Source organism: Sinohyriopsis cumingii, chromosome 9 (genome assembly GCF_028554795.1).
Source record: "Sinohyriopsis cumingii isolate HCF-2022 chromosome 9, ASM2855479v2, whole genome shotgun sequence".
Lineage (NCBI taxonomy): Eukaryota > Metazoa > Mollusca > Bivalvia > Unionida > Unionidae > Sinohyriopsis > Sinohyriopsis cumingii.
In genome coordinates this window covers 43,464,726-43,478,952 of record NC_142969.1, presented here as the reverse complement: position 1 = coordinate 43,478,952, position 14,227 = coordinate 43,464,726, and the positions used below count along the sequence as shown (strand labels likewise).

Genomic DNA, 14,227 nt, shown 5'->3' with positions numbered 1-14,227 from the left:
TACATATCCCGATATTCAAGTTAATAACCTTGTAACCACGGAAAAGATGCTCCATAAAATGTTCAGGACATGTTAACTTTAAATTTACCTGGCGGAATCTTCTGCAATTTTGATTTTAAAATGCTTGATTGAATCTTTGATGTGTGCATTGTTGAAATTATTGCAAGGGAGGCAAGCAAACAAAGTTTAACTTGTACTGTTATGCATTGGCTTTTGCCTACCAAAATATATTTGGTATCTTACAAATCTTCTATGCAATAAGCTATGTCATATTATTTGTCATTTATAAATGTATTTTCCTCACAAATCAGATTGGCCACAATAACTTATTGTCCCTTTGTTTATTCCCCGTTCTAAGCACGAATAGGGTTAAAATCATTTTAATTTACACCTACCAGTTATTTGTAAGGAATGTTTGTAAAAGCATCTTGATTGAATGAAAAGTATTATTAATACCAGAACACAGACCGAGCAATAATACAAGTGTTGAATATCTGCAATGACAACAGATGCACTATTGGCGCTAATATCGTTTCAGGATGGCACGTGGAATGATGAAAAATGTGACGATCAAAGAAATGGATTCGTGTGTAAAAGGAAACAAACAGTGATGCCAACTGCAGTGGCAGCACCAACAGGATGCAGTATTGTAATATCATAAATCTTACCTATATTTTATTCTTCAACTTGCATCTACATATAGATTATAAGACAAATAAGTTTTGGTATATTAATACATTCTGATCACTGACTTATTATGTAACTACTTTAAAATGGACCAAACGAAACAAATGGAGCATCATACAAGATGTATGTTGTAAGCATTTTCTCCAGCCTAGATATAAGATTAGCTGTGTCAATAATAGGTCACTATTACTCAGTCTTGATTGGATTGAGCTCTCAGTTATTTCTTCCTTGCAAAAAAAAAACAATTTTAGAAAGATATAATCTAAATCTAGAAATAATCAACAATTACAAGCAATACACGTTATCTTCATTTTCAATTAAGTTCGGATGCTTTCAAAAATATGTTGAAAAATATTTTGTGCAAACTGCTTAAAGATGTTTTCATAAGGTAAGCTTGTTTGAGCATGTATCAGTTATTCCACAAGGAATTTTACTAATGTGTCCAAAATTAGCATGTGCTTATGAATTATTTCTCTTTCCAGCCTGGTTCGAAACCATACGGCTATTACTGCTATGTTGTGATATCCTCCAGATTTAGTAATCAGGCGGACGCAGAATCGTTCTGCAGGTCTCAGGGCACTGGAGGCGGGCTGGCAGAGATAAGTGATAGGTGGGTCTCCTCTCCACAAGTTGCACCTAACAATTGCTTGATATTCTCAACCTTGAAAGGAAACATATTTGACTAAATAGCATGCATCAAATACTAACTAACAGATGGGATAATAATGAATATTGAATTCTTGAGGGGGAAAAGAAAAGCTTGAATCTCTTATCATCTTTGTGTTGAAAAGGTGGTTGTTTTTGTTTTTATGCAGATGTGTTGAGTTTTCAAGCTGTTATGCACTATCACGTTTTGAAAAGAGTGATGGTCAGCAATCTTGAACTTCTAAGATAAGAGTTATGCAAAGCAATGACATTGAAACACATTAATTTTACATGTGACTGTTTAATGCACTCTTAGATATTGATACAGTTGTAACATAAGTCACTGCAAATCAAAGACTAGAAGCTGTACAGCAGATTCCATCTCAAGGTTGTTAAATATTTATGTTACTCAGATTGACACAACATATATTATTTTACTGGCTACTAATCAAGACCTTACGACTAAGAAACTAGAATTTTAGTGGAGTTTTAATTAAAGCAATTTAATGGAGTTTCATAATCTTGGGCACCATCTAAATGTACTAGGATAGCACCAGACGTTTAGGTAATAATAAGAGATCGACACCTTTTTGTTATATATATTCCCCAGTATTATTACTATGAATACGGTGTGTCCGTCGACAGTGGTTTCTTTTACACGGATCTTGTTGAAAATTAATCTTGCTGGTTATTCTACGTGGAAGATTTTCTTGGTGCAGTTAGGTGTGTCCCAGTCCATAATATCTTTCTTTGATTTCCATTTCCATTTCTAAGTCTTCACTGTCTTTTTGAAGTCATCAGCAGGCTTTCCTCGCTTCCCAACTGTCTGGTCGGATGGGGACATACTGGATAGGGCTGAAAGATAGATCAAATAACGGAACTTATACATGGGAGAGTGGAAACAGCTTGGCGTACACAGCATGGAACTTCAACCATACAGGTGATCAAGAAAAGTAAAAGAGATTCTGAGCAGTAAAATCCGTTTTGCTATCAGACTATTATTGGGCCTTTCAAATTACCAGCTGATTTAAAGAGACTGACTCTGAATTTGCATACCTGTAATATAATCACTAATTTTGTCTGATTTCACATACCTGTAATACAATTACGAATTTTGTTCGATTTGATTTTAATTTCTACTGGCTGCTCAGAATAATACTCTAAACTAGATTTTTATCTTTAAGTTCTCACATTAAAAGCTATTATTTGAAGTTTAAATTATAAAATCAGAATTTTTCTTGCGTATAAAAAGATGAATGCCGGAAATCCCTAGGTTTTGATCAGGTACACTGAATAATGTACAATATTTTGCAACTTACAGAAAATAACGTTCGGTGTATCATTCTTGTCACACACAAAAACATAGAAACGATTGTGTTGTTGGGGCAAACAAAATTCGCTCGTAAAGCTTACATTTGAATAAAATGTTCTGATTTCACCAAATATGTTATTGTGATTTCCTTTTACAGCTCTTCTGAGAACCGTTAAGTTTTATTGGGTAATACCTAGCTTTTAACTGTATTTCTTGCAATGAATTATTTGGTCCTTCATATTCTATATAACACCCATCAGCAGTATATATATATATATATATATATATATATATATATATATATATATATATATATATATATAACACTGAATATATATTGTAAGACATGTATCTGCTTTCTGGACAGGTAACGAAAGGGGCACCTGTGTTTCCATGAGCACCAGCAAGCCTGTGGGTGTATGGCTTAACATTCCCTGCACCACCCAAAACCACTTCATATGTCAGACATTACGCCAGGGGTTCAGCACATTACCTCAGTCCACCATCACCGCGCCATCGATGGCTTCATGTCCGTCTGACTGGCGCGATAACCAAGGCTACTGCTACAAAGTAAATACTGATTACCTTATTTCTCATGCAGAATACTTCATATAGGGCTATCTGTGTCATTAATGAAAATGACATATTCTTTTGGATAACAATTCTTGTTAACAAAAGGCTGTGCACGTAAAAAGAATTATAATTATTTCAACTACAGTGAGATTTTAACATTGACTTTGATATTACCTTTTGTTTAGTAATGTTGTTTACTGTTGTTAAAAGATGCGACAATTGAAATCAACTATCTACTTGAAGTGAAGGAAAAAATAAATTCACATAATTTTTCAAATATTCAATTTAAAGCATATAACAAATAGCAAATATGTTTTGGGATTCTAGGGGTGGGGTAAACTTATATGAGAAGGAGTGTCATTTACACGCAAAGAGATCAATTTATCGACAAGGTGCCATTTATATTATAAATGTGCAGATTGGTTTTCTGGTCATTCTTTATAGTAAATTTGTGCATTTTAAAGATAAATGAATTGAATAACGTAAATTGAGATTGGACATTTTCCTTCTTTTACTATTACATAAATTTTATCTTTCATGAATATGAGACAAGTATTGTCCACTGATGTCAGTTTATGTAGAGACTAATGAATAAGTACCGATCTTAATTCATTTAAAAGTTGTGCTTAATATTTTGCATTCTAACGTAAAAAAATTTTAAAAAGCAAACTTATACTCCTCTTTCTCTGCTCATTGAAACATTTGCGATTATGGCTAGAATATATATATATATATATATATATATATATATATATATATATATATATATATATATATATATATATATATATATATATATATATATATATATCAGGGTTTTACGAACATTAAATTGTCATGGTTTGACGCCAACAATTACTGCCGGAATCTTGGTGCCGAGCTTATCAGTCTCCACAGCAGACAGGAGGAAAACTTTGCCTTCTCGTACTTTATGTTTGGGTGAGTCTATTTGAATGAAGTTTATTTTTTTAAATTGGATGACATTTTTGAAAAATAGAATGCGCCCAGCATAAATCGTTGTCTTCAAACGTTTCTCCTTTGTACAAATATCATTCCCTGTATATCCCTTCATATCTATCGCATTAAGAAAACCTATATCGGTGTTTGAACAAATCCATATCTGCAAAGTTAAATGTCCTGCATAGAATACATAAGAGAATTGTGCATACAATGTTTAGGATGATGGAAAAACGTAGATACTATTGGTATAGTGTGCACGCTTGTACAGCTTATGAATCATTTCCTGTTGAAGAGGCACCAGAATACCTCTACCAACCTTCCTTCTATATAACACCCATCAGCAGTAAATGTGATATAGTACAATTTGCAAAAATGCCCACATTATGATCACGAAAAGAAAATGTATATCTCCTCTAGCGAGAGCAAACTATTTTTAAGTACATAAGTGTTAGTATGAAAACGAATCCTGACACACTGAAGAATTTAAACCAATTAACCAGATGTGTACACTCTAAAATGATTGGAAACACTAAGATGTGACCATCCACCGTCATGATTTTGAAGACAATATACTAAACCACATTTCTGGTCCTCCAGATTTAATTGAAAAACATAGGTCATTGGCTTTTAACAATTTGATAAAAGAAAAACTGGGCCACGTAGACCAAAGGTCTTTCAATTTGTTATAAGCAAATAAACAAACTTGGACATTAGTCGTCAAATCCTTTATAGAAAGAATTTGGGCCATTTGTCGTCAAAATATATAAAACCTATAGATAAAGCAAGAAAATAAACTTCAAACTTTTGCATATAAAGTCTGAGCCATTCGACTTCAAATTTTATAAGAAAACACATGGGGTACATGGCTTTAAAAAATCTGAAAAACTCCCTAGTCAATATTAATAAAACACCTTTGGCCTTTAAAATGTTTTGAAAAACACTGGGCACTGGCGTTCAAATTTCATGTACTAAATGCCTTAAGAATCCAATGATCCAGTATTGTTTTGAAAACTCTAGACCAGTGATCATCTTATGCTTATGTATTCTCTCTCCTCACACGTAAAATGTTATGGAAAAACCAGAAGCCATCCACACCTTCCATACACATATAATAATAGCCAGCACATATTCCCCAGTTTTATTAATTTGTCGTAACATTAACTAATATGATGTAGAGTTTCCAACCTCAAGACAATTCAGGATTTCTCAATATCATCAGACAATTTCATGACTTCCAAATATAAAATAGACAAACTTATCTGTTTCAAAACTGGCAATAGTTTCTCTAAACCAGTGATCCCCACCACCTATTGTACTGATGTTACTACATTTTCGACTCAAACGCAAAGTTTATAACAAAATGCTTTTGGTGGCTTTTTCATGATATATTGACAAAATGAGATATTCCAGACAAAATCCATCTTAGTACCAAGTTTTGCAATTAAAATATCTTGGTAGTTATGTTATAAATGTACATATATTTAGAGGTTTTGGAGAAGAACCGTGTGATAAAATTTACATCTAATGCATGCTAAAGAAATTGAACATAAATATGAAGTTTATGATATAGAGATTTTTATTCTTTAAATGTTCCTGAAATGATCAATGAAGAGAAAATCCATTTATGAAATATGCTAGTTCTCTTTTTCATGTGCATATTTTGATACATTTTGTGGAGATAGTGGAGATTTAGAAATTTGCAAATGTGCTCTTGGTGTTGTCGTCCCTCTGCACAGTAATAAACGAGAATATTTAGAAGTGTGCTCGAGCAGTGGAATATCCTGTACTAGACATTCTTTTGTCCACACTACATCTCGAATGCCGATACACATTTTTCCCTTGCTAACTGGACTAATAGATGGATGGATAGAAGTGATGGAATATATATATGTTTGAGACAAATTAAGAAAATAAACAAGGAAAATTAAATTGAATGGATATAAATTATATAATTTAGGGGTTTGCTTTCGTAGTCACATATCCTCCACTACTACCACTTGACAGGACACAATCTTTCTATACCAACTTCCCCTTGACTGCCGACACGAACATTATTTTTCCAGAACTATATAGGTATAATTGTTTTACTTATTTTTTTATAGAGCATAAGATATTCTTCTAGTAATGATCCCACTGAAAGATAAGTATATGCACCCCAGAAAGAGAAGGAACAAAAAGCAACCAATCATATGGTAGTGACTAATGCTTGATATTTAATGGCAGGCATTCATCGGTACCCTTTAACTGGTTGAATAACTCGCTTTATCTATTAGTACATGTTAGTACAATGCAAGCATACACAATACCAAACACATACGACTTTTAGTTACAAGTATAATCACATTTCTCTTTCAAAGTAGAAAGGCATAGCGGACATCCCGTGCTATTTTAATTCGAATTTGATGTGTTATGATCAATAGAAGAGATCTATTATAAATTATTTCGTTAAAATGTGTGATGAAGTTATTGACCACGTATGGTAATAAATATAGAGGCGACAAATCCCTGTCCAAGAGCTTTTGTGTCCAGCATCTTACAAGCAACAAATCTGTTTTCTAACTGTTGTATCGCGCGTCTTGCTATCAACAAATCTGTTTTCTAACTGTTGTATCGCGCGTCTTGCTATCAACAAATCTGTTTTCTAACTGTTGTATCGCACGTCTTGCTATCAACAAATCTGTTTTCTAACTGTTGTATCGCACGTCTTGCTACCAACAAACCTGTTTTCTAACTGTTGTATCGCACGTCTTGCTATCAACAAACCTGTTTTCTAACTGTTGTATCGCACGTCTTGCTATCAACAAACCTGTTTTCTAACTGTTGTATCGCACGTCTTGCTATCAACAAATCTGTTTTCTAACTGTTGTATCGCACGTCTTGCTATCAACAAATCTGTTTTCTAACTGTTGTATCGCGCGTCTTGCTATCAACAAATCTGTTTTCTAACTGTTGTATCGCGCGTCTTGCTATCAACAAACCTGTTTTCTAACTGTTGTATCGCGCGTCTTGCTATCAACAAACCTGTTTTCTAACTGTTGTATCGCACGTCTTGCTATCAACAAATCTGTTTTCTAACTGTTGTATCGCACGTCTGGCTATCAACAAATCTGTTTTCTAACTGTTGTATCGCGCATCTTGCTATCAACAAATCTGTTTTCTAACTGTTGTATCGCACGTCTTGCTATCAACAAATCTGTTTTCTAACTGTTGTATCGCGCGTCTTGCTATCAACAAATCTGTTTTCTAACTGTTGTATCGCGCGTCATGCTTTCAACAAATCTGTTTTCTAACTGTTGTATCGCGCGTCTTGCTATCAACAAATCTGTTTTCTAACTGTTGTATCGCGCGTCTTGCTATCAACAAATCTGTTTTCTAACTGTTGTATCGCGCGTCTTGCTATCAACAAATCTGTTTTCTAACTGTTGTATCGCACGTCTTGCTATCAACAAATCTGTTTTCTAACTGTTGTATCGCACGTCTTGCTATCAACAAACCTGTTTTCTAACTGTTGTATCGCACGTCTTGCTATCAACAAATCTGTTTTCTAACTGTTGTATCGCACGTCTTGCTATCAACAAATCTGTTTTCTAACTGTTGTATCGCGCATCTTGCTATCAACAAATCTGTTTTCTAACTGTTGTATCGCACGTCTTGCTATCAACAAATCTGTTTTCTAACTGTTGTATCGCGCGTCTTGCTATCAACAAATCTGTTTTCTAACTGTTGTATCGCGCGTCATGCTTTCAACAAATCTGTTTTCTAACTGTTGTATCGCGCGTCTTGCTATCAACAAATCTGTTTTCTAACTGTTGTATCGCGCGTCTTGCTATCAACAAATCTGTTTTCTAACTGTTGTATCGCGCGTCTTGCTATCAACAAATCTGTTTTCTAACTGTTGTATCGCACGTCTTGCTATCAACAAATCTGTTTTCTAACTGTTGTATCGCACGTCTTGCTATCAACAAACCTGTTTTCTAACTGTTGTATCGCACGTCTTGCTATCAACAAACCTGTTTTCTAACTGTTGTATCGCGCGTCTTGCTATCAACAAACCTGTTTTCTAACTGTTGTATCGCACGTCTTGCTATCAACAAATCTGTTTTCTAACTGTTGTATCGCACGTCTTGCTATCAACAAATCTGTTTTCTAACTGTTGTATCGCACGTCTTGCTATCAACAAATCTGTTTTCTAACTGTTGTATCGCACGTCTTGCTATCAACAAATCTGTTTTCTAACTGTTGTATCGCGCGTCTGGCTATCAACAAATCTGTTTTCTAACTGTTGTATCGCACGTCTTGCTATCAACAAACCTGTTTTCTAACTGTTGTATCGCGCGTCTTGCTATCAACAAATCTGTTTTCTAACTGTTGTATCGCACGTCTTGCTATCAACAAACCTGTTTTCTAACTGTTGTATCGCACGTCTTGCTATCAACAAACCTGTTTTCTAACTGTTGTATCGCACGTCTTGCTATCAACAAATCTGTTTTCTAACTGTTGTATCGCACGTCTTGCTATCAACAAATCTGTTTTCTAACTGTTGTATCGCGCATCTTGCTATCAACAAATCTGTTTTCTAACTGTTGTATCGCGCGTCTTGCTATCAACAAATCTGTTTTCTAACTGTTGTATCGCGCGTCTTGCTATCAACAAATCTGTTTTCTAACTGTTGTATCGCGCGTCATGCTTTCAACAAATCTGTTTTCTAACTGTTGTATCGCACGTCTTGCTATCAACAAATCTGTTTTCTAACTGTTGTATCGCACGTCTTGCTATCAACAAATCTGTTTTCTAACTGTTGTATCGCGCGTCTTGCTATCAACAAATCTGTTTTCTAACTGTTGTATCGCACGTCTTGCTATCAACAAATCTGTTTTCTAACTGTTGTATCGCACGTCTTGCTATCAACAAATCTGTTTTCTAACTGTTGTATCGCGCGTCTTGCTATCAACAAATCCTTGTACAGCTGTTTTGTGTCCAGACCTTGCAAGCAATAAAATCCCTGTTCAACTGTTGTGTTTATGTTAGCTTGCAAGCTGAGTAGTTACGATTGAACACAAACATCAATGGCATTTTATAGAAGTTATAGTGGTATGCATATTGACCATTGCATAGATTGCTTGAAATTTCAAAGGATACAATTGCTGGCATATTGTACTGCCATAACTGTACATTATTTTTATGTTGTTTATTGATAATATCTAGTCAGTACTATGTGATATATATCTATCCATCGATTGTGAAATTTCAAAGGTCGCCATGCAGAAAATTGTATCTTTCTCCATTGTTTCACAGTTTTGTTTTGTTTGGGGTGAATCTGTGGATGACAAAACATCACCTTTTGATGAAATTGTTATGGCAACACTTCCAAGACCCATTGTTCTTTATTCACAGATTTTCGTCTACAAATAGTTATTGGATTGGATTCAACGACTTTGATCAAGAGCACGGTAAGAATGCATCGTATGATTTAATTGCCACTAAATACTAAATATGTTCATACCAACAAATAAGTGTTTCAATCCGCAAAGGTAAATTGGCTTTTAAAGCAATTTGTTATACCAACACCACTGTTGGAATATCAAATTGTGATCCGCCCATGATGCATTAATATGCATATATACTGTTCCAACATTAGCTTGTGTTTCAAGAATAGGATATCGCTTCTACATTCTCTGTATATAAAAAAACCTATGTGACTAATTTCCACTGACTAACTACAATCAATATAGTCAAATAACTATAAAAATAATAATCCTATCTTCTAAATAAATTAAATGTGGTGAAGAATTTCATCAAACTCCTATCTGCTCCCCACGCCCGCCCTGCCGCCTATGTATGGTTGGTAGCAATGTTAATTAAATCATAATAATGACTTAGATGAACTGTAAATATATTTAAATGTTTGAATTACCTCTTGCTGGTTCATCATTTCGCTTAGTGTACATTTCCAGCTTGTGTCTATGTGCTAGCCATTATGTGAAAGCCAGCACATTCAGTGTTCAAGTAGTTAACCATGCAGGGATTTTAGTGCCCTACTTTCTTCATTTAAACAATTTTTCTTGTTTAAATTATAGGTGTGTCTTACATGTATTTAATCAATATGAATGAAAAAAGTAGTTCAAAAACTAAAGGAAGCAACTTATCAGTTTTCAAAGGTGATTACGATTATTCACAAAAGGTTAAGAACTACATTTTGTAGCTGCACACTGGCCAGAGCTTTGCACAGTTCATTCACTCCATCAATATCCAGTTTCTTGTAATCAATCTTAACTGCATTTGAAATGTAAGTGCTTGTGTATTCGTACCTGATATAAATAAAATATCGTTTGTATGATATATCTTTGATATACCACTCATTGTATAAATTTGTCATTAAATGGAAAGATAGCAAGCCTCGTTACATGTGTGTGTGTGTGTGTGTGTGTGTGTGTGTGTGTGTGTGTGTGTGTGTGCGTGTGTGTGTGTGAATTCTCGTAATGTGCCTATTCGTATGAGTTGGTGACTAATTAAATCGGCTTGTGTGTTATAATAGCTAAGATAATGGTTTTAGTCCACAGCTGCTTGTAGGGATATAATGTCACTTAAAGTAGATGTTGACAGTCTGCTGTGTCTTGATAATACAAACATACACAGTTGTTTTCTTAAATTCATAATGCACATTTATCACTTTTGGTATTTTGAAAATCTTCATTAAGTATTAAAATGTTATTTTTTTCTGAAAAATGAAATATTCTTTTGGGCATACGTTTTCTACCGATTGCATGTAGTCCTTTCGAAATAGCCTTGATATGGCATTTCATCAGATAAATATTATGCGCAATTCCCACTGTTGCTGTCAAGCTGTTGCATAATCCATGTAAAATTAATTAAGTTAGAAGCAGAAAATAGACATTGTTTATGTACAGTTAACAACAATAATCACATTAGTCGATGAATTTCTGTCTTACATTTACATTAAGATTTGTGGATCTATGTTGTTAAAATAAATAACTTTCATCAGGGCATAGATGGTCAGACGGGTCGCCGGTTGACTATACCAATTGGAACCGAGGAGAGCCAAATGATTCCACAGGCGATGATGATTGTGTGGAATACAATACAAACGTGCGGAACTGGAACGACAATAACTGCTATATAGCCAAGGGCTTTATGTGCAAGATTCAGAAAGGTATCCAACTCATAATTCGTGGAGACTTCAGCTGTCCGAATACGTTATTTTTGTATTCAATAGGTTATCCTCAGTTGTAAAAATTCCTACAAACGTTATTGACATTTATCTTTATATTCAAAATAAATAAAAGGAATATCTTGCAATGAATTCGAACAATGGACAAAAAATATATTTTTTTAACTGCAGTAGAATGAAAGCCCTTCGGTGTCATTGACCACACCAGATTCTGGACTAGTTCGACATGTTGAGTGCAATGGGGAATAAGACATATTCAACATAATTTTTGTTCACCTTCTGTTCACATAGAATATTTTAATATGCATTTATATATTTTCCTATAATACACAATGCCTGACGTTTCACAATAAACCACCCATAAAATTTCTAGCACAGGAATCAGAAAGGAGATTAAATTAGGCTCTCATTTTTAGAAATCCCCAAAAGTGACAATTCCGCTTGATTTAAAATTATGTGTTATTCAATTTTGTTCAAAATAATATTCTTGTTGCATCTGATTACTATTATGCTTGAGTCAAACACATACTGGAAAAGTATTAAAGGTTTGCTATATTATTTCAGGAAAACAAATCAAAACTACAACAGCACCACCTGTATCACCAACACCACTAGGTACGTTGTATCTTATTCACCTTATCTGTCTGGAATATGTTGTCATATTGCCATTAAAATTCTCCTCAGACAACATAATTCTCTCTCTTCTCTCTCTCTCTCTCTCTCTGGGATGTATTCTAAATTTCCATCAGTGAAACAATTATATAACCTTTATTTAACCCATGGGTTGGGCAAAATTTTGACCCATAACCCAATTAATGTGTGTGGGCTTTAGTCATCCAAAAGGTTGTAAATATCTGAATGGCCAGGTTCCATCTGCATGCTGCTAAAAAAAGCTGTTAACACCGCCATGTACTTCATCAAGTTCTATGCGTAAACAGTCCTGATCGACACAGTACCAGATAAGAACTATACAATTGCATGCTGAGTTTAGAAGTACCAATTCCAAGTTAAATATTATATCAAGCAAAGACACCACCCCACACCTACACCCAACGGTTATTATGATTTGTACTGGGATTGACAGACAGATAACGGATGGCGTTTTCACAGAAATAATTTGAATTAATCTAAATAAAAACATAAATTTCACATTTGACGTATTTCATAGTAGTGATTATAATAAACTGAAAGGGTAATTTATTATGTCTGTTTTCTCATTTGATATATTACACTACTTTTTAACTTCTAAAATTAATCAGTGGTTTTAAAATCCCTATAATATTTTACCATTGGTTACAGTGAGTTTATTACTGGCTAATGTGCAGAAAGCCACTATACAGTTGTAAATCTGGAAGTACTTTCTGTTAATTCTGGCTTTGGTTTTGCCGAGACAATCATTCAACATTATGAAAAACTCATAAATTCTTCCTGTATGAAAAGAAGTTAAATAGATTCCAGAAAATTAATTATGAGGTAAAAATAAAAAGTATATAAATTTCGAACTTTATAGCTTTTAATGATTGTAATTTGTCAAACAATAATTCGCTCTTTATTTCAATATCATATCGTTCTGGAATTGTTTAAAAATATACTGTTATTTGGGGGGGAAGAGGATGTATTTCCTGCTGGGTTTTTACGCATGGAAAAATATATTGTTATGGCAGAAATAAGCAAAATGATGTTTCTTTGTATTTGATCCAATTTTTATGACGACTATGTGGGACTATGTGTTTACAGAACCTGGATTAAAATGCTAAAGCAATACTGCTTTCAGATATAGATGTTTCATTGTTAAAGTTGTAAAATAAACAATTACTTCTGCACAACTCTTGTGATCTCAAAATAAATAAACCTTGAAAATAAATCGCATCTAAGCCATAACATGAGTGTATATAATAGGGTTCTAAATGTCCAGCAACTTAAACAAACATCACTCAATATCAGGAACAAAAATACAAAAGTATAATAGGATTAAATACAGTGAATTGAATGGATCGCTGACCAAGCTATCTATATTCCTATTACATAAGCAAGCTAAAAATGGACTTCCATGAAAAATGACATTGATCCTCAGCAAATATGGATGACTTGTTAGCGTAAGAAAAGAATAGCAACTGACATCCATACAGTTTGACTGTGATGTGTGTTTTCTCTGTATATGCATGGATTTTAAAATGATGCCGAAAACAGTTGATGATGTGTTTGATGCATTCAAAGGGAGAAAAGCAGCCAAAGATACAGACTGATCAATGGACAACTAATTTCTAATTCGTAATCAGGGATACAATTGTGGACTGCAGACTCTGAGGAACTTTTATAAAGGATGTATTGGCCAATGTTGTTGAAAATTAATTGATATTATAAATTTCGTCTTGTATACTGCAAACATAACAGTGTATTACAAATGTTTTGTGCCTTAGCAGCTCCTGATGTCAACTTTCTCAACTTTTAATTTATGATACCTATTTCGTCATGTCTGTTCTAAAAGTCATTGGTAATCATTTCTTATTATATGTCATGAAAATGTTAAAGTCATTTATTTTATTTTTTAAATATTCATTACTACCATAATAAAATGTTGTGTTTTTTACTCGAATTCCACAACAAATTGTAACCCACTGAGCTGTTTGCATCTACTTTCATTTTCAAATCAGTTGTTGTAGTTATCCTTTAGTAACATCTGTATTTGCATATGAACGAACTCGCATTTTAAAACTATGAAACGTTGTGTTTTTTGGTGCTTCTTGTATCCTACGAAGCTACCACTTTTTACAACCATATCACTCGGTAACAAAGATATACAGTATTCTTTCTAAGACACAACCTTGTTAACATAAATTAATTTATCAGGTAACCTTTTG

General features: G+C 33.9%; 1 protein-coding gene across 1 annotated transcript in view; it reads left to right on the top strand.

Annotated features, from left to right (window-relative positions):
* The window catches only part of LOC149791646 (macrophage mannose receptor 1-like), a 114,807-nt gene that overhangs the window by 79,328 nt on the left and 21,252 nt on the right, over positions 1 to 14,227 (top strand). Inside the window, exons 20-27 of the mRNA XM_089970199.1 lie at positions 539 to 649; positions 1,170 to 1,297; positions 2,127 to 2,272; positions 3,012 to 3,214; positions 4,032 to 4,156; positions 9,572 to 9,627; positions 11,181 to 11,348; positions 11,931 to 11,981. Of these exons, the coding sequence (XP_089826325.1) occupies positions 539 to 649; positions 1,170 to 1,297; positions 2,127 to 2,272; positions 3,012 to 3,214; positions 4,032 to 4,156; positions 9,572 to 9,627; positions 11,181 to 11,348; positions 11,931 to 11,981 (988 nt within the window). The remainder of the gene's footprint in view (positions 1 to 538; positions 650 to 1,169; positions 1,298 to 2,126; positions 2,273 to 3,011; positions 3,215 to 4,031; positions 4,157 to 9,571; positions 9,628 to 11,180; positions 11,349 to 11,930; positions 11,982 to 14,227) is intronic.